General features: G+C 37.7%; 1 protein-coding gene across 3 annotated transcripts in view; it reads right to left on the bottom strand.

Moving 5' to 3' along the window:
* The window catches only part of LOC150074975 (ATP-binding cassette sub-family C member 1-like), an 889,139-nt gene that overhangs the window by 425,550 nt on the left and 439,224 nt on the right, over window positions 1–24,365 (bottom strand). For all 3 annotated transcript variants that reach the window (XM_090388347.1, XM_090388349.1, XM_090388348.1), the window contains one exon: window positions 11,266–11,347. In XM_090388347.1, the coding sequence (XP_090244473.1) occupies window positions 11,266–11,347 (82 nt within the window). The remainder of the gene's footprint in view (window positions 1–11,265; window positions 11,348–24,365) is intronic.

Below are 24,365 nucleotides of genomic sequence, written 5' to 3'. Positions count from 1 at the left end.
CAGTGTCTGGAGACTAGGCACCAGCGAGGTGATCTGATAGGTGTATAAAGCCTTGATTGGTTTGAGCATGCTCAATGCTGATGGGATTCTTCGTCTAGCTCAGAATAATCACCTGAGAGGGCATAAATTCAAATTGAGGAAAGACAGATGTAGGATAGACGTGCGGAAATTTGCCTTTAGCCAGCGGGTGGTTGGTTGGTGGAATAGACTTCCATCCCTTGTCGTGGAGGTTGATAGCCTAAATAAGTTTAAGGCTCAGCTGGACAGGTATTTTGAATGAACAGAGGGGTGAAGTGGAAGTGGTTTTTTTTTCGGCTGATGCTGCATAAGCTTGCTTTTTTGCATCAAATGCCTCTACTAATGCTAATGTGTCTTGTGGTATCTGGTACCAACACATAACCAGCAGATCCTCTAACTCCTTGCAGGAGTTAAAGGACATTTCAACCACAAACCTTACAGGCCTGTGGTTGAAACGACGCAGATTGGAGTTGCTGTTCTAACACAAACCACAGATGCTCGATGGGATTGATGTCTGGGGAATTTGGAGGCCAGGGAAATACCTGAAAGATTTCTTCATGTTCCACGAACCAGTCTCGGACAATCTGGGCAGTGTGGCATGGCGCATTATCCTGCTGAAAGACGGCACCACCAGATAGGAAGACTGTTGCCATGAAAGGGTGTAACTGGTCAGCAATGATGTTTAGGTAGGTGGTAGATGTCAGAGTGCCTGGCACTCTGACATCTACCACCATGGACGACTGGACCCAGGGTATCCAAGCAGAACATTGCCCAAAGCATGACACTGCCGACACTGGCTTGTTTTCGTCCCATGATGCACCCAGTCACTATCACTTCCCCAGGTAAATGACGCACATGTACCCGCCATCCACATGGTGCAACAGGAAACGTGATTCATTGGACCAGATGACTTTCTTCCAATCACTCAAAGGCCCCAGTTTCGATGCTTGGATGCCCATTGTAAACGCTGTCGCCAGTGATCTGTGGTTAGCATGGGCACCTGGAGCAGCCTGCGGCTACGCAGCACCATTTTTAACAGAGTTTGATGTACTCTGTGTCACATTACTCCCATTACCAGCATTCTAATTACCGGTGAGTTGCATAAAGTCATCCTTCTGTTGCCATGTACCATCCAGGAGAGAGAGCCTTCGCTCACCTCGAGCATCGATGAGCCATGGTTGTCCAACACCTTGCCAGCGATTCGTGGGCCCCCCCCCTCCTCGTGACCAATTTCGGTAGGTACCAACCACAGCTGACCGCGAGCACCCCACCAGCCGTGCCATTTCAGATATGCTCTGACCCAGTCGTCTGGCCATTACAATTCGGCCTTTGTCAAACTTGTTTAAGTCAGCAGCCTTTCCCATCTGAAGAACAAGAGTAACACGGATTAATGGAGCTCATTAATACAGTGTTCTGACACATATATGGTGATCAAGTACCCAATATCGGTACTTGATCATCCTATGTGTGCATGCCCAAGATGGACAATGTTCCATGGGCATGCATATATATACATTGCTGAACATAAATGGCTATCAACTGAAAACTATGTTATGTGCATTTCAAAATTCAAGGACACACAGTATTGCTTTGATTGAAGAACTACCTTCCAGCAGAACTTGAAGTTTGCCACCTGCATTCTAATTTATGATGCAGTCCCTGATAATTTCAATGATCCTGTTTCTATATATGTATACATTCTGTATCTGGAACAAAATCCAGAACAGCTTAATAAACAATGTTAGCTTGCCTTAACGGTAGACTGCTTACTTTGTAAAGCTTTGCTTAAGTGAAAAACTAAATTAGAACAATGTTTTTTCAATCCTGAAGTATCTGCATTCCAGTTTGTAACAAACAGTCATTCAGAACCTGACAGGAGCACGTGACACTTCAACTTTTTTTTTTTTTTTTTATTTTTCCTTGTTTCTGGAAAAAATTTTTTAAAATTCTGTTTGCATTATACCAGTGGTCCCCAAACTTTTAGAGCGGAGGGCCACATATAAATTTTTGGAATATATGGTGGGCCGGAGAAAATTCCTAATTACTAAAAACTACATTCTCTGCAAAACTTTAATGTTATGCAGAGAAACAAAATCTATACTTACCTATATATCTAAAGATTCAAAAATAAATCGATGGATACATGTAATAAAAATATATCAGTTTCTTTATATCAAATTTTAATTATTACTTATTTATTGTACTAATCACAAAAATACAGTTAGTAAAACAACAAAATTATTATTTATTGTACTAATCACAAAAATACAGTTACTAATACAACAAAATTAATTATTACTTATTGCACAAATCACAAAAATACAGTTAGTAATAAGTAAACTTAATGTGAGGAATGTGGTTGTGCAGTGCGACTAAGTTTTGTAATATAGTCCATTCCGGTTATTTGGGACACATTGGGACACATCTAGTGCATTTTGGCCCGATTAAGCGGCTGCTCCAATTATACGAAGTTTCACGTCAATAGTTAAAAATACAATGTATCCCCCCCACTTTACAATTAGTTCACTGTACAATCAAATCATGTTACGACGAACTCAACATAGTAAAGTACCGTTCACTATACGATGTGCAGCAAGCGCCAGTCGTGATCACGTTTGTGAATTGAATTTTAATTCTATTAAACAGTGATTATAATTAGCGAAAATAGAAGGAATATTATCCACAGGCTATAAAAGCAAAGATATATTAAGCACAAATTTATCCTTTATTACCTTGCCAATTAGAAAATTAAATGATACGTATCGGAAGAATATATGTGATAATCGGAATAATTAATACGTACTGTAATATGTACATACTAACTAGTTGACATTTCTGTTCACTGACATTTGTGGGTGGGGGTTAAAATTTAAAACAGTAAAAAGATAAGCAATCAATAACAAAGAACACAGCACACACAAATTGCAAGTAACACGATACGTGCAAGTGAGAACGGAGTAACGAGTTACAAAGCTTTAAAAATAGGAATGAAGAGAAGATCTGAAAATTAATTTTTTTATATGATTGAAGATTTCATGAAGTGTAAACACATTTCACCATAATAACCCACAGAATTCCAGCTGTCGGTGTTATCGCAAATTCAGAAAGATCGAGTTTACTGTCCATTTATGATAGATTTCACTAACAGAAAAGCCCAATAAACATGTGACTGCTAATTGTTTTATGGTTGTGACCTCCAGAATTTTGACCAAACCACGTGGTACCGTCGGAGACGATCGTAAGGTAATATCCAGTGCTGCAGTCTCCTGCCCCAATTAAATGGCATGCTGTCCCAATTAAGCGAAGTAAACCCTGGCTATTTTCTCGATTGGTTTCTGTTTTTTAAGGTTTGCCCCAAATAAACGGCTGCCCTGATTAACCGGTGGCCCAAATAACCGGAATCCACTGTATTGGGTTTTAAAGTACTAGTTCCAATTCTTAAAAATTCATGTAAAATTCCAATTCTTAAAAATTCGGCTCAGTTAGACATGATCACATTTTTGATTTTACATATTTCATTTTTGAAAAGGTCTGCTCACATATACATGTACTTCTGAAAATTGATGTAATCTTTCTTGAAAAATTAAGTTTTTAAAATTTTCTTGAAAAATAAAATTGAATTAGATTTTCATTTTTAAATATTGTCTTCAGTGCATCATTAGACTATTAGATCTACCAACTATAACTGTAAATTCTCATCAACATTGCTGATGGGTATGTCAAACGAATTTTGAAAAGGTTCAAACACCTTTGAATTATTTTTAAAATCAGAAAAATCTATCTGCAAAATTTTCCTGCAACGAACTAACATTTTGAACAAAATTTTCAATGGAAAAATTACAAATAGGCATATTTTTATTAATTATCACAACAAGAAAATGTGAAAAATTATTCCAAAGTAGTTGACTTAAATACCTCCAGTTTCGTTTCAAATGCTTTGACATTATAATACAATTCATTGAAAAGACTGTCTCGTCCATGTAGTTTCATATTAAGAAAATTCAGATGTTCACATATATCTGTTAAAAAGGCAAGGTTCCACAACCATTTGAGATCTGACAGTTCCGGAACAAGTTTCAATTCTTTGTTCTACGACTGTTACTACGACTCGATCATCATACAACAAATGTTGTACATTTGTTGTATGATGTGTTGTACAACAAATCACCATATTCAGCCTCAAACAGTTTCAAGAAAATTTCTGAATTGCCGATGATTCAGGCCAGTCTTGCGAATAAAATTTACTGTTGACATGACTGAATCTATACCCAAAAATTTTCCAAAGGCTGCTGGTGAATTATACAATGAAATTGCATTGGTTTTATATTTTTATTCTCAAGATAATTATGAAGCTGACCCATGATACCAATTTTAGTACAGACCATATTTTTAGTGCTATCTGACAATTTGAGGCTGTCAATTGCTTCTGACACACACTCAAAAATATATTTTCACTTGCTGTACCTTTCAAGCTTTTTAATGCAACTAGCTCTTCAGTTACTGCAAAACTGATTTACACCTCACATATAAATTAGTAACTGAACTATATGGCTTGTGTCTTCACTCTCATGAACTGCTATTGAAAAATGTGTGAATTCAAGAACTTTTTTTCTATATGCTAATTTTGAACATCGGCTCCTAAATCTTCAATTCTTCTCATTACAATTGATGAAGATAAAGTAACAGAGGCAAAATTCTTTACTTTCTCAGGACACACTTCTGGAATTTCCAAACAAATTCATTTCACAAATTCTCCATCAGTATTGTCCCTTCCTTCTTTGGCAATCATTTGAGAGGCTTGAAAACTAGCTCTAAATGAAGATAAATTTTGATGAACCTCTTGTTGTTGACTTCTTAAAGTTTGGGTTAGTTCTTGGAGTTTTTTCTGCCACAAAAGCTCCTTTAAATTTATCATAATTTGAGGCATGTTTTGTCGAGTAGTGACGTTTCACATTACATTCCTTGAACACCCACAAGGCTTTACTGCAAATAAGACCTGTGCAAGTATCATTGAGCAGTGAAAATAATTGCCCACCGCTCATTAAAAACACAACACTCAACATCAACTTTTCTTTTTTTCGACTTCAACTTCAACATGATTTTTAGTGGGTCACTAGAACAAAAAACAAAAAAAAAAATACTCGTGAATATTGAAGTAAGCACTGACATGTCTTAAAATTTTTTAACATAAAGGTGATTAGTACATTCATAACTCATATCATGTGAAATTAATAATATAATTTATTAGGCTGTTTGCCTAATAAACTACATTATTATAATATAAAACTATATTATTAATTATATTAATTATTACATAGTTTAATAAGGGCACCTCTGTAGCCAGGTGGGCAGGAGCAATAGTGCGAAGCACACGCTTCTTGATTAGACCGGGGTTCAAGCCTGTGACCACCAAATATACGGGGGATGAGGAAAGTCAGGGAATGACCACCTCATATCTCCAGCCCAGATAATGGGTGAGGGTTGATGTCAGGAATGGCATCCAGCCATAAAAATTGCATGCCAAAACAATGAAAACACTGACCCCATATAATAATAGGAAAAGGCAAGGATAAAAAAAAACAAATTATATAGTTTAATAAGGTGATGTTTCAGGTATTTTACTGATACCCATCATCAGACCATGCTGTGGGGTTAAAAGAAAGGGCTACAAATTTGAATATTTTAAGATATTACAGTTACAATTACCAATATTACAATTTGCAAATTATGATTGTAAAGTATTAAGTTTTGATTTGCTGTTATAATAAAAAACAGGAAATCTAAGGTAATACAAAGAGATTAAATTCATACCTGCCGACAGACTCCTTTTGCCGCATGCTACCAGAAACTTTATGTGCATATGGCTGCCAGCAATTTATAGCAGAGGGATTAACTCCATTAACCAGTAGGATAGTGTCATGCTTTTATCCTGGATCCAGGGTATAGTAGAAGCCAGTGGTGATCTTTGCTCCTATACTCTGACATCAGGATTCGTGTGCAGGCTGGTTCAGAATCTTACCAATACCAATCATCAGACCATGCTGCTGTGTCAGGTTTTATACTGGATCCAGGATTCTTGTGTAATGGAAGCCTAGGGTGACCATTGCTCCCATATTCTGAACATCAGGGTTGGTGTGCAGACTGGCAAGAGATCCTAATTACTGTCTCTAATGCCTATTGCTATTTAATGACAGGGTCAAGATTAACGGATAATTTTAATGATGTTTCAAAGTATAGCTTTGAGTGAAAATAACAGAATTAATATCTAACAAGATTAAGCTGACAACGCAGAGGTGTCAACACGATTAATCACTGAAAAATGTTAAAATAATCTGTGAAATGTGTTTTTCATAAATTTTATTGTGATCTAATAGAAACATTAATTTTTACGATCTAATTGAAATATCCAAGGGCTGCAGTTTGAGGACCTCTGTATTTCACCAATATTTCTTATTTTCTTAAGAAATTACTGTACAGTAATTGCTATATGTAATGTTTTTATTTTTAATAAAAAATTTACATATTTAAAAAAATGCTTTCGTTTTTCCATATTATTTTAAAAAAATAGAATATTAATTCTTCTGAAAATGGAACAAAAAAAAAGTTACAGCCCTAAAGTAATCATTAAACTAATGATACATCCATTTTTTTAGTTCAGAGAACCACGTACAAACTTATGTACACACATGTTAATGTTTTGCAAGATGACTAAATGAACAAGAAACCACTTTACAAATAATACAAGTTACTGAGACAAAAAAACACACTTTGTACAACAATTAAACACATAACAAAGAGGAAGTACTTTCTCTAGCAGATGCCTCCATAATGTTAGTGCACCAATTTCAATTTCACGTGAGAACAACTCCTTGTGCATAAGACACTGAATGCAAAACTAGAATAAAGTGAAAGAAAATAACTGTGTGCACAGATGATGCCAAGTAAAGAATAATTTCTGACATCCAAAATATATCAGTAAAGTTTGACTATAATTAGGAAGTAAGAAAAAAATTTCAATTTTAAATCATTAATTAAAAGTTAATGTACAACTGTTACTTTCGAGACAACTGGGGTGTCGCCATGTCTGGTACTGAGTTAAAGAAAAAATCTGCAATCAGTTTATGACTCATGAAAATGCTATATCAATCACTATTGAAAATCATATAGTGACTATACAGCCTGGCACTTGGCACCAGGCTTCATGTAATTACCTCTTCCAAGAATTAGTGTCACTACAGTTGTGAGACATTGCACTTCTACAAAAACAGCACTTAAGATAATCAACAGAGAATAAATTACTTGTTTTACAGTTCATACACTCCATAATAACAAATACATGGCATTAAGTTGAAATTTCAGAAAACAACCCCCAGCTGCTGATATACAGCAGATCAAGGCAACCAGGAAGTACCAAAATATGCTGGGCTTAAACAATTAAAAGATAAAGGAACCACTGGGTGACAGTGATCACAATGTACTGATGTGGGAATTACTTAAAGATGTAACTACCATTAAGGCTAAAGGGAAGGGCTTTTGCTTTTGTAAAGGTGACTACAGGGATCTCAGACAGTTTTTAAATTCTGTACAGTGGGATCAACTGATGATGTTACCAACACTGAATTCTAAACGGGAAGCCTCCAGGGATTAATTTTGGAAGCTACTACACTTTTCAACTAAGAAATACTGTTCTAGGTTTAGGTGGGCGCCTACATAGCCAGGAGCAGCAGTGCATAGCACACGCTTGTTGATTAGACCGGGGTTCGACCCCGTGACCAACAAATACGGAGGATGCAGAAAGGTCAGGGAATGACCACCACAAAATCCCAGGGCAATATGGCCTTAGTAGATAATGCTCCTAAAACCCAAATACCAACAACAACAACAGCAAGGTTTAGGCCTAAATGGATTTCAGATGAATTAATGAGGCTCGTGGAAGAGAAGCAAAATGTATGGGATTAATATAAAGTATCAGGTGACACAGAAGCCTATGGCAGAAATAAACTAGTCTGTAATCAAGTCACAAAGGAGGTTAGGCAGGCAACGACAGATTACAAGAAATCTTTGCCAAAGGATGCAAAGAAAAACAGCAAAGAGTTCTTTACCTATGTAAACACTAGAAGGAAAGGGATGAATCAGATTAGACAACTTAACATAGATAGATTGACTTTTGATGATCATGATCAGGTAGCTGATAAACTGAATGAGTATTTTGCATCTACATTCACACATGAGGAGTTATTCAATGAGGGGAGTGCCAGAAGTTTATCAAACTCTAACAGGGAGCTAAGCGATTTTGCAATAATGAAAGCAAAGTAGAGGAGAAATTGTTGAAGTTAAAATATAAAAAAGGCACCCGGGGTTGATTGGATCTATCCAGTTATATGAAAGGAGGCAGCAAAGGATGTAAGCAAACACTTAGCCATAATTATGAGAGCTTCCCTGGACTCAGGGGAGGTCCCCATGGACTGGAGGTGTGCAAATGTATCACCAATTCACAAATGGGGGTTCAAAAGGTGACACAAGTAACTATAGACCTATTAGTTTAACGTGTGTTCCGGGAAAAAAATTAAATCACTGGTTAAAGAAGCATTGCAGGATCAACTAGACAAGACTGCAGTGATAGGCAAGACACGGCATGGGTTTGTTAAAGGGAGGTCTTGTCTGACCGAATAGATTGGATACTATGATGTGATCACAAAGGAACTGAATGCCAAAAATAATTTTGATACCATATACTGGATTTCAGGAAAGCTTTTGATACTTTTGCACGTGGAAGACTGCTGTACAAATTGGAGAGGATTGGCATTAAGAATAAGTTGCTTCAATGGACAAAGGGATGGGTGAGTGGGAGACAACACAGAGACGACATAACCAATGGACACTGCTCTTAGTGAACAAATGTTATTAATGGGGTTCCCCGGTGTTCGTTGTTGGACCCATTGTTGATTTTTATACTTATCAATGACATTGATGAAGATATATCAGGTTTAATGTCTAAATTTGCAGATGACACAAAAGTTTGGCAGGGTTGTTAACGACAGTAAAGACAGTATGCTACTCCAAGTTGGATTTAGATAAGTTGGGCAAACGGGCTGAGAAGTGGCAACTAAAGTTTAACATTGACAAATGCAAAGTACTGCATATGGATAGCAATAACCAAAGAGAAATGTAGCAACTGTGTGTTACTACACTCAGGGAAGTGAAAAAGACCTGAGGGTAATTGTACAGTCAAGTATGAAGTTCTGTGTGCAGTGCAGACAGGCTGCCAGGGCAGATCATGGAGTTTTGTCAATGATATAGACTTTTGCTAGTAGGGGCAAGGAGGTGATTATCCTGTTATACAAGGCAATGGTCAAGCCACACCTAGAGTACTGTGTACAGGTCTGGAAGCCTCATTTTAGGAAGAATGTAGAGTTGCTAGAATGAGTACAAAGAAGGGCAACAAGATTGCTGAGGGGAACAAAGGGGTGCTCTTACCAAGAAAGGCTTAAGTTCTGCAAATTGCAGCACCTGGAGGCTAGGCACATGCAAGGTGATCTGATTGAAGTGTATAAGGCCTTGAATGCTTTAGTAGCATTAGTAGAGGAAGCTGAATGCTGATGGGATTCTTTCTCTTGTTCAGATTAAGAACCTGAGGGGAGCACAGTTTCAAATTGAGGAAAGACAGTTATAGAATAGATGTACAGAAATTTGCCTTTAGCCAGTGGGTAGTTGATTGGTGGAACAGTCTTTCATCTTTTGTTGTGGAAGTTGATAGCCTAAATAAATTTAAGGCGGAGCTGGAAGGCATTTGGAACGAATGGAGGGGTAAAATGGGAGGTTTTTTTTTTCCTGATGCTGCATACGCTTGCTTTCTTGCATCATATGCTTCTTCTAATACTAATGGAAACTAACTAAGAAACAGATATCAGAAGTAGTAGAGGCAAGCAAAGGAAATGTTATTCCAGCTGCAAGAAATCATAATGAACATGGCAGCACAGGAGCTACCAACTGTTACAATTAAAGCACCAAAACTTAAAATATGATAAAAACCAGGAATAGATATCAAAAGTTGAGACAATTAAAGATGATGCAGAACTTGTGTTATTCACAGGAGAGATAAATCAGAATTAGCCCAGCAGCAATGCCACTACCAACTGATACAATTACAGCAGAACTTAGTCTGACAGGCTCCAATACTTTTTTTTTTTTTTTTTTTTTTTTCTAAATTAAAAAAAAGTAATTTTTTTTAACTGTGCTTGTTGTAAATCAATATTAATTAGACGTTCTACATATCTTCTAGCAAAAGTTCTAGCATTGTCACTATATATCCATATTTTTACATATACTGACATATGGTGAAGGCATCTGCTATAATATTTATTTAATTGCAATTAAAAAATTTTTTTCCCACCTATTATCTCAAAGAACTAAAACATTTTTATTTATTACTTTTGTGGAAAAAAGATTTGTTTCTATTTTACAAAACAAACATTAAACTATTAGTCACTTCCCTTTTCAAGTTTATAAAGCTGCTAATCACATAAAAATTCAAACTTAAATGTGGACATGACAATGTTTCACCAAATAAATAAAAAGAGAGACAAAACAATTTTACATAATATTTAAACATAAAACAATGATTACCTAAGTTCTACAACAGTAGTGGCACCCTCCAGGAAGAACTGTATTTGTTAACATTACAATGAAACTGCAAATTAGAGTAACTTAGATTTTTTTTTTTTTTTTTGGTGCAGCAAAAGTCTCAAGGCTTCCTTGCACCATATGCATAATAATAATAACAACATGTAGGATGGGAAAAATAATAACACAAATGGTGGTACTATATATCTTGGAATGTTTATCTTAATTACTGCATGTAAATAGCAACCTGTGACTTAAATCTTTAACTGGTTATTAATCTGCATTATATATTTTAGGGAGGGCTCTGTCAGACTAAAGCACCTCTGCTACTGAGTAATTAGCAATAACAGTATTCTAAATGTGAGAATGACAACATGGTACTGACAACAGGAACAGTAAGGCTGCTGTTGTCTACTGACATGCTTAAAAATTCAATGACGCCTCTTCATTGATCTTACTTTAATCTCTTGCAATCCATATCAGCCTCTGATCAACACTTCCAATTCTAAATAAAGCTCAAAACGAATTGCATTAAACAATATTCATAATATAGTTATCTTAAATATGATTCTGAATATAGTATTGTAGCCACAATCAACATAATAATAATATATAATAACTTACATTCAAATCCATTATGGCCAACGTAGTGATCAAGTTCTTCACTTGCAAGATAATGGTTAATTCGTTTTAAGGAAACACTTGCCTACAAGCAGAACATTTTAAAAAAATCAGGATAACAAATAAATATTAATAATAATAACAAATAAATATTAATAATAATAACAAATAAATATTAATAACAATAACAACATAGGTTTACAGTGGTTTTGGGGTCTGGTTAATTATACGTCTTGTTTTAGTAAGTTGTTTGCTAATACAAATATGGTGAGTTCCATAATGGCAACTGTTTTTCTCCATCACATACAGGAAAAAAACAAAAGGCTCGCTTGATGGTGCTCGTATGGGCAAATATGACAGGAACTGATAAAAAAAAAAAAAACACCTTTGTTATCGGTCAATCATTAAAAGCGTGGTGTTTCAAAAATATAAGGAAACTTCCTGTGGATTACACTGCAAACAAGAAAGCTTGGATAACTTTCGATATTTTTCGGCAATATGTAAATGATTTGAATAAGGAGCTATTGAAAAAGAAGAAAAATATTTTTTTGTTAGTTGATAACTGTCCTGCACATCCCCAGATTCAAAATTTGTCTAACATTAAGCTAGTACTTCTGTCTCCCAATGAGAAATCAGTTTAAACCGATGGACATAGGTGTTATCAACAGTTTGAAAGGATTTTATAAAATATTTCTAGTTCTATTTCATGTGATCAGTCAAGAAAACAGAAAATTACTGAGTCTATATCGATATTGGATGCTATGAATTAGCATTAGCAGAGGCATACGATGCAAAAAAGCAAGCTTATGCAGCATCAGTTAAAAAAAAAAAAAAAAAAAACCCACTCCAATTACACCACTCGGTTCGTTACAAATACATGTCCAGCTCAGCCTTAAATTTACTTAGGCTATCAACTAACTTCCACAACAAGGGATGAAAGTCTGTTCCACCAACCAACTAACCGCACATCTATCTTTCCTCAACTTCAATTTATGCTCTCTCAGCTGATGGGATTTTTCCTCTTCCTTCTTCTGAGCATGAGAAAAATCCCATCAGCATTGAGCATGCTCAAACCATTCAAGGCTTTAAACACCTCAATCAGATCACCTCACAGGTGCCTAGTCTCCAGACACTGTAATTTGCAAAATTTAAGCCTTTCTTCGTAAGAGCAACCCTTTCTTCCATTCACTAATCTTGTTGCCCTTCTCTGTACTCATTCCAGCAACTCTACATCCTTCTTGAAATAAGACCTCAAGACCTGTATACAGTACTCAAGGTGTGATCTGACCATTGCCTTATACAAGGGGATAATCACCTCCTTATCCCTGCTAGAAAAATTCCTGTATATCATTGACAAGACACCATGAGCTACTCTTGCAGAGCGTTTGCACTGCTCAAAAAACTTCATATCTGCCTGCACAATTACCACCAGGTCCTTTTTACTCGCTACCACTGTCAGTGTAGTACCACAGAGTTGACATGATACTCTGGGGGTTACTGTTTTCCATAAGTAGTACTTTACATTTGTCAATATTAAACTTCATTTGCCACCTCGCAGTCCATCTGCTCAACTTTTCTAGATCCTGTTACAGCAGTGTACTATCAGTAGTGTCCTTATCAATCCTGCCAACCTTTGTATTATCTGCAAATTTGGACATTAAGCTTGATATACCATCATCAATATCATTTATAAATACAGAAAACAACATTGGACACAACACCGAACAGTGAGGGACTCCACTAATAACATTAGTCCACAAAGAGCAGTGTCCATGATTACCACTCTCTGTCTTCTCCCCCTCAACCATCCCTTTATCCATAGCAGCAATTTGCCTCCAATGCCACACTGCTCCATGTCTTCAGCAGTCTTCCATGCGTAACGGCATCAAAAGCTTTTTTAAGATCCAAATATATAATATCAAAGTTATTGCCTGCGTCCAGTTCCATTGTGACCACACCCATGTTTAGTCTCTAGAGCAAAGTTTCCGGCACCCCCCTCTCCCCCCATACTTCTCCTTCAACCCATGCACGGTACTAAGTACTATAGGTTTTGATACCTTTCGTGTTTGGGGTTTTCATAAAAAAAAAAAAAAAAATTGGTCAGGCAAGACTTCCCCCTTAAACCTCTGCTGTGTCTGAGCTTTAACTGAAGTCTTGTCTAGATGATCCTGCAATGCTTCTTTAACCAGTGCCTTCGTTAATTTTCCTGGAACAGAAGTTAAACTAACAGGTCTATAATTACTTGTGTTGTCCTTTGATCCTCCTTTGTGAATTGGGGTCACATTTGCACATCTCCAGTCAATGGATACCTCCCATGAATACAAATAACCTCTCATAATTATGGCTAAGGGTTTGCTTACTTTCTTTGCTGCCTCCTTTAATATAACTGGATAGATCCCATCCACCCAGTGCCTTTTTTTATGTTTATCTTCAACAATTTCTTCTCCACTTCCTCTCAGTTATTACAAAATCATCTAGCTCACTGCCAGAGTTTATTTCACCTCTGGCATTCCCCTCCATGAATAATTCCTCATGTGTGAATATAGATGCAAAATACTTATTTAGTTTGTAAGTCACCTGAGCAGGATCATCAACAGTTGAACCACCAATATCCAGTGGACCAATCTGATTCATCCCTTTCTTTCTAGAGTTTATATAGGTAAAGAACTCTTTACTGTTTTTCTTTGCATCCTTTGCCAAGGATTTCTCATTATTATTATTAGCCATGTGGTGCAAGGAAGCCTGAGGCTTATGCTGCACCAGCCAAAAAAATTTCTGTTACTTGAGAGAGAGAGAGAGAGTCAGAACTAGAAGGAAATCACCAAAAAAGAGAAGAATGATGATATCCAGCTCATAATCTGCCTTTGCCTGCCTAATCTCCTTTGTGATTTGGTTACAGTTGTTGTTGTTGTTGTTTTGGTTTTTCGGAGCATTAGCAACTAAGGCCATATTGCTCCGGGATATGCGGTGGTCATTCCCTGACCTTTCCGCATCCTCCATATTTGGTGGTGACGGGCTCGAACCCCGGTCTAATCAAGAAGCGTGTGCTACGCACTTCTGCTCCTTCCCACCTGGCTACGGAGGCGCCTATTTGGTTACAGACCAGCTTATATCTCTCATAGGCTTTCATGTCACCCATTAATTTATATGTATCCCATGCATTTTTCTTCTATGCCATGTCTCATTAGTTCATCTGACATCCATTTAGGCCTAAACCTTGAACAATATTTCTTAGTTGGTATGTAAAGCCTAGTAGTTTCCAAGATAAATCCTTTGAATGCTTCCAATTTTTAATTTGCTGTTGGTAACATCATCAGTTGGTTCCACCGTGTAGAATTTAAATACTGTCTCAGACCATCATAGTCGCCTTTACCAAAGCAAAAACTCTTCCCTTTACCCGTTATTTGGTTTTGGTTTTTTTTTTTTTTTTTTAGGAGCATTAGCAACTAAGGCCATATTGCTCCGGGATATGCGGTGGTCATTCCCTGACCTTTCCGCATCCTCCGTATTTGGTGGTGACAGGCTCGAACCCATGTCTAATCAAGAAGCGTGTGCTACGCACTACTGCTCCTTCCCACCTGGCTACGGAGGTGGCTATCCCCCCCTTTACCCGTGATGGTAGTTACCTCTTTGAGTAAATCCCACTTCAGCACACTGTGATCACTGCCACATAGTGGTTCCTTTATCTGCAGATTCTTAATGCATGAAGAATCACTACTGATAATCAGTTCAAGAGTATTACTCCCTCTATTTGCCTCTCAAACATGCTGATGTAGAAAATAATCATCCAATAAATCCACAAAAGCCTTGCTAGTGTGTGAGTGACCAACCCACAAATTGCAGTCAATATATGGGAAATTAAAATCCCCCATTATAAACATCTCTGATTTACTGACCTAAAAGTCACCAACACAATAGTCACCAACAGCTACTAATTCCTGTGGGACTAGCGCATTCTGCCTTGGGAATTGCTGCTGCTGTGTTGCGTGATGATCAAGTTCAAGCTCTGACGATGATGTGGGCAGCTGAGAACTTGATGGGGCCCCTCAATTTAGATTCTTTGAGGGCATCCACGCTGTCCTTCAAACTCTCATATAGGCTCATAACAATGCTGAGTTGTCGCCTGATTTCCTCACACTTCTTACATCGTGCGCGCGCACACACACACACACACACACACACACACACACACACACACACAAAGACCCCTTGGCAATATCATGTTCCGACCTGATTGCTCTAAGAACAACAAGCAAGCAGTGCATTTTAAAAGGCTGTGATTCAGACGGCAACTGCCCCCCCCCCCCATTAAATTCAAATGAAATTACAATTGTAGATGGAAATGAAGAAAACAACTTACCATTATCAGTATGGTTGCTACGTAACAATTTTGTAGGTTTTAATACAGATAACGCTGATGAATTTGTATGAGCCAATGACCACTTATTAACGAGTGGCCTTCCTATGGTCTTCCTACAGAGAGTAACACAGTAGATGCTGTGCTCAACATAGACAATAACAATGATGGTAAAGACGATGATTGTGATGATGATATGATGACAAATGAAAGTGAATTAAAATCACTGTCTACAATCTCACAAGCTCAAGGTACATTTAACCAATTTTTTTGAGGGAACTGAGGCAAGTAATGACACTTTAAAGAAACGGTTTTAAGGAGAAACTTAAGAAATATCAAAGTGAAATCATTAAAACAAACATCAATTAAGATTCATAAATAGACTAATTGAAATCGTGTTTAGTATTAAGTGATGGTTTTAAAATTACAGACAAATAACTTGTGTTTAATATTAAGTGTACTGTAGTTTATACAAGCATATTAATACAAATAATAAGTAGGTATATACTTATATTTTTTCTCTCTAACATTTCTTTTGTTTTTTGACCATCTTTGAGAATTAAAAAAAAACTAGGTAAAAAACCTAGGAGGTAGATTTAACTCATCACTGATATAAAGTGTTCATTGTTTTCAACAGCCTTAGAGGTTTCCCCATTTCCGTTTTTCCTTGATATAGCAAATAATGGTTATAACGAGGAAATTTGGTAGGTCCCTTGATGCTCGTTATAACCAATTTTGACTGTATATTAAAAATGATAAGAAAAACATTATAGGTTAAATTAATTTTAATATATATTTTTCAGAGGATTTTTGTTTTTAAAATCTCAAAGGGTTAATTTATCTCTTCTAGATGGAAAAGTACGTGACAGATTTTAAGAGAAAATGAACAGCAGCTATTGAAGTTAGTACAAGCAAAGATAATGGGAGTTTAGGTAGTATAAATAAAGAAATAAAAAGTAAGAAGCCTAAATTCAGAAAATACAATTGAACATGTCTGTCATTTGGATTTACAAGGATTACTGTTAATGAAGAGAAAAGACAATAGTCTTTTAGATCTTTATGCAGATAAGCTTACTCTATTAGTCTGACAATTAGCAGTGTATTCAATAGTAAGAAATAGTGAGTGGGACATGCTGTATGAAGTAATGAAATTTTTGGATATGGCGTACACATGGTAAGAATATACCCAGGTCCTTGACATAACGTGGAATCGACAATGCCAATTGAATCCAACCTAATTCACCAAGCATAGTTTCAACATATGCTTCAAATTCAACATAACTTCAATCATAGTTTCAACACACCTTAAAATTGTTCCCCTTGCAGATAATACAGTGGGAAGAACTGTAGATATATCCCAAAAATCTTTGTGTTCAATTAATTTATAAACTAAACACGTCAGCCTTTGTATTACAAGTGGGTGAAGCAAATGATGTATTGAAAATACTGGCTTTACTGCATATGTAAAAACTACAAATTATTTTTCAAATCTACTGATTCAATGACATATCAACAGAAATTTTCAACATAATTAAAAAATTTTATGTAGAAAATGACATTAAGTGGGTTGACTTCATTTGACTCTGCATTGATGGAGCTCAATCGATGTCAGGATGACAGGCAGGTCTATAAGCACTAGTGAAAAAAGTGGAGACATATGCAACTGTGATACACTGCATGCTTTATGGACAAGCCATTGTATCAAGAAATATAACTGATGAGTACATGAAGTTTTTGTAGTTGTTACAAGAGTTAACAACTACATTAAAAACAGCCCATTAAAAGGAAGGCTATTCACAAAATTGTGCCATATGATGGCAGAGCACATCTTTATTATTTTGCCATACGCTGCTCTCTCCTGCAAAAGTACTTCAAAGGGTGTTTCAGCTGAAAGAAGAAATTACAATTTTTCTTAGTGATAATAAGAAACCTGAGGAAAATTCATTTTTCAAAGAAATGTTTCTTGTGAGACTGACTTATTTAGTGGACAATTTTGAAAAACTGAGCACTTCAAATAAATCAATGCAAGGTCCTCAAATTAGAATTAGCATAGGCATATGATGCAAGAAAGAAGCCAAAAAAAAAAAAAAAAAAACACTTCCACTTCACCCTTCCGTTTGTTCGAAATACCTGTCCAGCTGAGCCTTAAATTTATTTAGGCTATCAACTTCCACAACAAGGGATGGAAATCTGTTCCACCAACAAACTATCCACTAGCTAAAGGCAAATTTTGGCACATCTATCCTACACCTGTCTTTCCTCAATTTCAATTTATGCCCTCTCAGGTGACTATTCTGAGCAAGAGGCAGAATCCCATCAGCACCGAGCATGCTCAAACCATTCAAGGCTTTATACACCTCTATCAGATCACCAATCCACCCCATCTTGAAGCAAATTAGATCACAGATTATTGCGTTACAAGCTGTAAACCAATCAGTCAGTTTCTGTTGGATACTAGGTCATGTAGGCATCAAAGGAAATGAATACGCAGATCAAGCCACTAAACATCCAATCACTGCAAGATCACCTAACTACCAAGTGCCATATACAGACTACAAATCAGTCATAAAAAACATGTGTGAAGAGCAATGGTTGCAAATGTGGCAGGTTCAGTGTGGCAATAAACAACTTCAATTTAAAAAGGAACCTAAAGTTGTGGCCAACCACCATGTGATCAAATAGGCAAGAGGAGGTGATCCTGGCTAGGACGCGTATTGGGCATGCATATCTAACCCATATCTATCTACTCAAGGGGGAAGATCCGCCTATTTGTACATTTTGTCAGACTACACTTACGGTGAGGCATATTCTAATAAATTGCAATCATTATAATAATTATCGAAACAAAATTTTCAAATCGCTTTCACATCTGCAAGAATCTTTGATATTACTCCATCTGATTGGAGACAATGCAAATCTAGTTGAGTTCTTTTATTTCTTAAAGCAGAAGGGATTATTTTACAGATTTTAACTGGTAATTGCACTACCGAATAGAATCAGGCACAATATGGCCTTAGCAGCCCTTGTGCCATTAAACAACATATCAACCAACCAACCTCGCCGGTGCCTAGTCTCCAGACATTGTAATTTGCAAAACTTAAGCCTTTCTTTGTAAGAGCAACCCTTTGTTCCATTCACTAATCTTGTTACTCTTCTCTGTACTCGTTCCAGCAGCTCTACATCCTTCTTGAAATGAGGCCTCCAGACCTGTATACAGTACTCAAGGTGTGGCCTGACCATTGCCTTATACAAGGGAATAATCACTTCCTTATCACTGTTAGAAAAATTCCTATATATCATTGATAAGAGACCATGAGCTACTCTTGCAGCCCGTCTGCACTGCTCAGAGAACTTCATATCTGACTGCACAATTACCTCCAGGTCCTTTTCATTCTCTACCACTGTCAGTGTAGTACCACAGAGTTGATATGTTGCTCTGGGGTTGCTGTTTCCCATATGAAGTACTTTACATTTGTCAATGTTAAACTTCATTTCCCACCTCTCAGCCCATCTACTCAACCTTTCCAGATCCTGTTGCAGCAGCACAGCATCAGGAGTGTCCTTAACAACCCTGCCAACCTTTGTATCGTCTGCAAACTTGGACAATAAGCTTGATATACCATCATCAATATTATTTATAAATACAGAAAACAATAATGGACCCAACACTGAACCCTGAGGGACTCCACTAATAACATTAGTCCAAGATGAGCAGTGTCCATTGATTACCACTCTGTCTTCTCCCCCTAAACCACCCCTTTATCCATAGCAGGAATTTCCCTCCAATGCCACACTGCTCCAATTTGTGCAGCAGTCTTCCATGTGCAACAGTATCAAAAGCCTTTCTAAGAAGTATATAATATCAAAGTTATTCCCTGCATCCAGTTCTTTTGTGACTGCATCATAGTATCCAATCAAATTGGTCAGGCAAGACTTCCCCTTAACAAAACCATCTGTGTCCGAGCTGTAACTGAAGTCTTGTCTAGATGATCCCTGCAGTGCTTCTTTAACAAGTGCCTGCATTAATTTTCCTGGAACAGAAGTTAAACTCACAGATCTATAATTACTTGTGTCAGCTTTTGATCCTCCTTTGTGAATTGGGGGTCACATTTGCACATCTCCAGTCTATGGGTACCTCCCCTGAGCCCAAGGAAGCTCTCGTAATTATGGCTAAGGGTTTGCTTACGTCTTTTGCTGCCTCCTTTAATATAACTGGATAGATCCCATCCACCCAAACATAAAAATGGGTTTGTTAAGGGAAAGACTTGTCTGACAAATTTGATAGGATATTATGATGTAGTTATAAAGGAACTGGATGCAAAAAAGAATTTTGATATCATATATTTGGATTTCAGGAAAGCTTTTGACATTGTTGCGCATGGAAGACTATTGTACAAGTTGGAGCAGAATGGTATTAAGGGTAAGTTGCTACAATGGATAAAAGTATGGTTAAGTGGGAGAAGACAGAGGGTGGTAAGGTAATCAATGGGTTCTGCTCCTGGAAAGATTGTGCAAGGCTCAAGGGGTAGAATTTTTTTCAGCCTGGACTGTACTTGTTAACAGGACGGATTGCTTCTACAGGGATGGGATACACTTAAATAGAAAGGGTGCAAGAATATTTGCTGATGCTATCGAGGCAGTGTTAGGTGGGTCGGAAAACTGCTAGCTTGGGGGGGATACAAAGAAAAAGATTAACAGTAGCCACTGGCAGAGGTGAAAGAGATTCTTGCACTGCTTCTATTGGAATGAGCAGAAGCCTGAAAAACAAGATTTAGGATATTTCAGAGACTGCTGGGAGTCATTGCGGTACAAGTAAACACATGGGTTGTGTTAGGGTAGCTAAGAATAGAAATAGGTGCATGTATACTTGCGTGTACACCAATGCTAGAGGAGCTTAGTAAATAAATTTGATCAATTTGAGGTATTGCTCAAAACATCAAAGGCAGATATTGTTGGGATATCAGAGACTTGGTGTCACACAGATATAAGGAATGCAGAACTGGAATTTGGGGAGTACAACGTCAACAGAAAACATAGACTGGAGAGGAAGGGAGGAGGGGTTATGCTATTAGTTAAGAAATACATAAAATCCAAGGAAGTGAAGCCAGTGGACATCGCTGGACACTGCACTGTCCAACGATTCGAGTCAGTTTGGTGTGACATAAGCATTGGGAGATCAAAATTGAAAGTAGGAGTGTGCTATAGGCCTATTGACTCTGATGAGTATAATATGAAACTGTACAGGGAAATAGAGTGGGCCAGTAAATCAGAGAGTCTTATAATGGGGGATTTTAATTTCCCAGATATTGACTGGAATTTGTGGGCTGGTCACTCACACACTAGCAAGGCTTTTGTGGATTTATTGGATAATTGTTTTCTACATCAGCATGTTCGGGAGGCAACTAGAGGGAGGAATACTCTTGATTTGATTATCAGCAGTGATTCTTCATGCATTAAGAATCTGCAGATAAATGAACCACTAGGTGGCAGTGATCACAGTGTGCTGAAGAGGGATTTACTCAAAGAGGTAACTACCATTAGGGGTAAAGGGAAGGTTTATTGCTTTCGTAAAGGCGACTACGATGGACTGAGACAGTATTTAAATTCTATACAGTGGGACCAACTGATGATGTTACCAACAGTAAATGCAAAATGGGAAGCATTCAAAGAACTTATCTTGGAAGCTACTAGACTTTACATACCAACCAAGAAATATTGTTCAAGGTTTAGGCCTAAATGGATGTCAGATGAACTGATGAGGCATATGGCAGAGAAGAAACATGCATGGGATACATACAAATTAACACATGACACAGAAGCCTATGATAGATACAAGTTGATCTGTAATCAAGTTACAAAGGAGGTTAGGCAGGCGAAGGCAGAATACGAGAAATCTTTGGCAAGGGATGCAAAGAAAAACAGCAAAGAGTTCTTTACTTATGTAAACTCTAGAAGGAAGGGGATGAATCAGATTGGTCCACTTGATATCGATGGGTCAACTGTTGATGATCCTGCTCAGGTAGCTAACAAACTAAATGAATATTTTGCATCGACATTCACACATGAGGAGTTATTTAGCGAGGGGAAAGCCAGAGGTGTATTCAACTCTAGCAGTAAGCTAGAGAATCTTGTAATAACTGAGAGTAAAGTGGAGGAGAAATTGTTGAAGATAAACACAAGAAAGGCACCTGGGGTGGATGGGATCTATCCAGTTATATTAAAGGAGGCAGCAAAGGAAGTAAGCAAACACTTAGCCATAATTATGAGAGCTTCCTTGGACTCAGGGGAAGTACCCATAGACTGGAGATGTGCAAATGTGACCCCAATTCACAAAGGAGGATCAAAAGCTGACACAAGCAATTATAGACCTGTGAGTTTAACTTCTGTTCCAGGAAAATTAATGAAGGCACTAGTTAAAGAAGCACTGCAGGATCATTTAGACAAGACTTCAGTTATAGCTCGGACACAGCATGGTTTTGTTAAGGGGAAGTCTTGCCTGACCAATTTGATTGGATACTATGATGCAGTCACAAAGGAACTGGATGCAGGGAATAACTTTGATATTATATACTTGGATCTTAGAAAGGCTTCTGATACTGTTGCACATGGAGGACTGCTGCACAAGTTGGAGCAGTGTGGCATTGGAGGCAAATTGCTGCTGTGGGTAAAGGGGTGGCTGAGGGGGAGAAGACAGAGAGTGGTAATCAATGGACACTGCTCGTCGTGGACTAATGTTATTAGTAGAGTCCCTCAGGGCTCAGTGTTGGGTCCATTATTGTTTTCTGTATTCATAAATGATATTGATGATGGTATATCAAGCTTAATGTCGAAGTTTCAGACGATACAAAGGTAGGCAGGGTTGTCAAGGACACTACTGACACTATGCTGCTGCAACAGGATCTGGAAAGGTTGAGCAGATGGGCTGAGAAGTGGCAAATGAAGTTTAACATTGACAAATGTAAAGTACTACACATGCGAAACAGCAACCCCAGAGCAACGTATCAACTCTGTGGTACAACACTGACAGTGGTAGAGAATGAAAGGGACCTGGGGGTGGTTGTGCAGGCAGATATGAAGTTCTCTGAGCAGTGCAGACGGGCTGCAAGAGTATCTCATGGTGTATTGTCAATGATATATAGGAATTTTTCTAGCAGGGATAAGGAGGTCATTATTCCCTTGTATAAGGCAATGGTCAGGCCACACCTAGAGTACTGTATACAGGCCTGGAGGCCTCATTTCAAGAAGGATGTAGGGCTGCTGGAACGATTACAGAGTAGGGCAACAAGATTAGTGAATGGAACAAAGGGGTGCTCTTACGAAGAAAGGCTTAAGATTTGCAAATTACAGTGTCTGGAGACTAGGCATCAGCAAGGTGATCTGATAGAGGTGTATAAAGCATTGAATGGTTTGAGCATGCTCAATGCTGATGGGATTCTTCCTCTCGCTCAGAATAATCACCTGAGAGAGCATAAATTCAAATTGAGGAAAGACAGATGTAGGATAGACGTGTGGAAATTTGCCTTTAGCCAGCGAGTGGTTGGTTGGTGGAACAGACTTCCATCCCTTGTCGTGGAAGTTGATAGACTAAATAAGTTTAAGGCTCAGCTGGACAGGTATTTTGAACGAACAGAGGGGTGAAGTGGGAGTGGATTTTTTTTTTTTTTTTTTGGCTGATGCTGCATAAGCTTGCTTTCTTGCATCAAATGCCTCTACTAATGCTAATGCTAATGCTTTGTGGACTAATGTTATTAGTGGAGTCCCACAGGGTTCGGTGTTGGGTCCACTGTTGTTTTGTATATTTATCAATGATATAGATGAAGGTATATCAGGCTTAATGTTGAAGTTTGCAGATGATACAAAGGTTGGCGGGTTGTTAATGACAGCAATGGCAGTGTGCTATTGCAACAGGATCTAGATAATTTGGGCAGATGGGCTAAGAAGTGCAACTGAAGTTTAACCTTGACAAATGCAAAGTACTGCATATGGGTAGAAGTAACCCCAGAGAAATGTACCAACTGTGTGGTACTACACTTAAGGTGGTAGAAAATGAAAAAGAACTGGGAGTAATTGAGTAATTATGCAGTCAGATATGAAGTTTTCTGAGCAATGCAGACAGGCTGCCAGGGCAGGTTATGGGGTTTTGTCAATGATATATAGGAATTTTGCTAGCAATGAAAAGGAGGTGATTGTCCCTCTGTATAAGGCCATGCCTTGAATATGCGTACAGGTCTGGAGACCTCATTTTAGGAAGGATGTAGATTTGCTTGTGCATGTACAGAGAAAGGCAACAACATTGGTGAGGGGAATGAAGGGATCCTCTTACGAAGAGAGGCTTAAGTTCTGCAAATTGCAGTGGCTCGAAACTAGGCACCTGCACAGTGATCTTATTGAGGTGTATAAGGCCTTGAATGGGTTGAGCATTCTGAATTCTGATGGGATCCTTCCACTTGTTCAGATTACGAACCTAAGGGGGTATAAATTCAAATTAAGAAAAGACAGAGGTAGAATAGAAGTGCGGAAATTTGCCTTTAGCCAGCGGGTGGTTAATTGCTGGAACAAACTTCCATCTGTCGTTGTGGAAGTTGATAGGTTGAATAAATTTAAGGAGGAACTGGACAGGCATTTGGAGGGAATAGTGTTATTTTTATTATTTTTTTTTGGCTGATGCTTCATAAGCTCATACACGTGCTTTCTTGCATCACATGCCACTGCTACTACTACTACTACTACATGAGAAGTTATTCAA

Source organism: Mastigoproctus giganteus, chromosome 14 (genome assembly GCF_048544385.1).
Source record: "Mastigoproctus giganteus isolate SK-2022 chromosome 14, ASM4854438v1, whole genome shotgun sequence".
Taxonomy (NCBI): Eukaryota; Metazoa; Arthropoda; class Arachnida; order Uropygi; family Thelyphonidae; genus Mastigoproctus; species Mastigoproctus giganteus.
The sequence above is the reverse complement of the archived record's forward strand: the minus strand, read 5'-3'. Positions and strand labels throughout refer to the sequence as shown.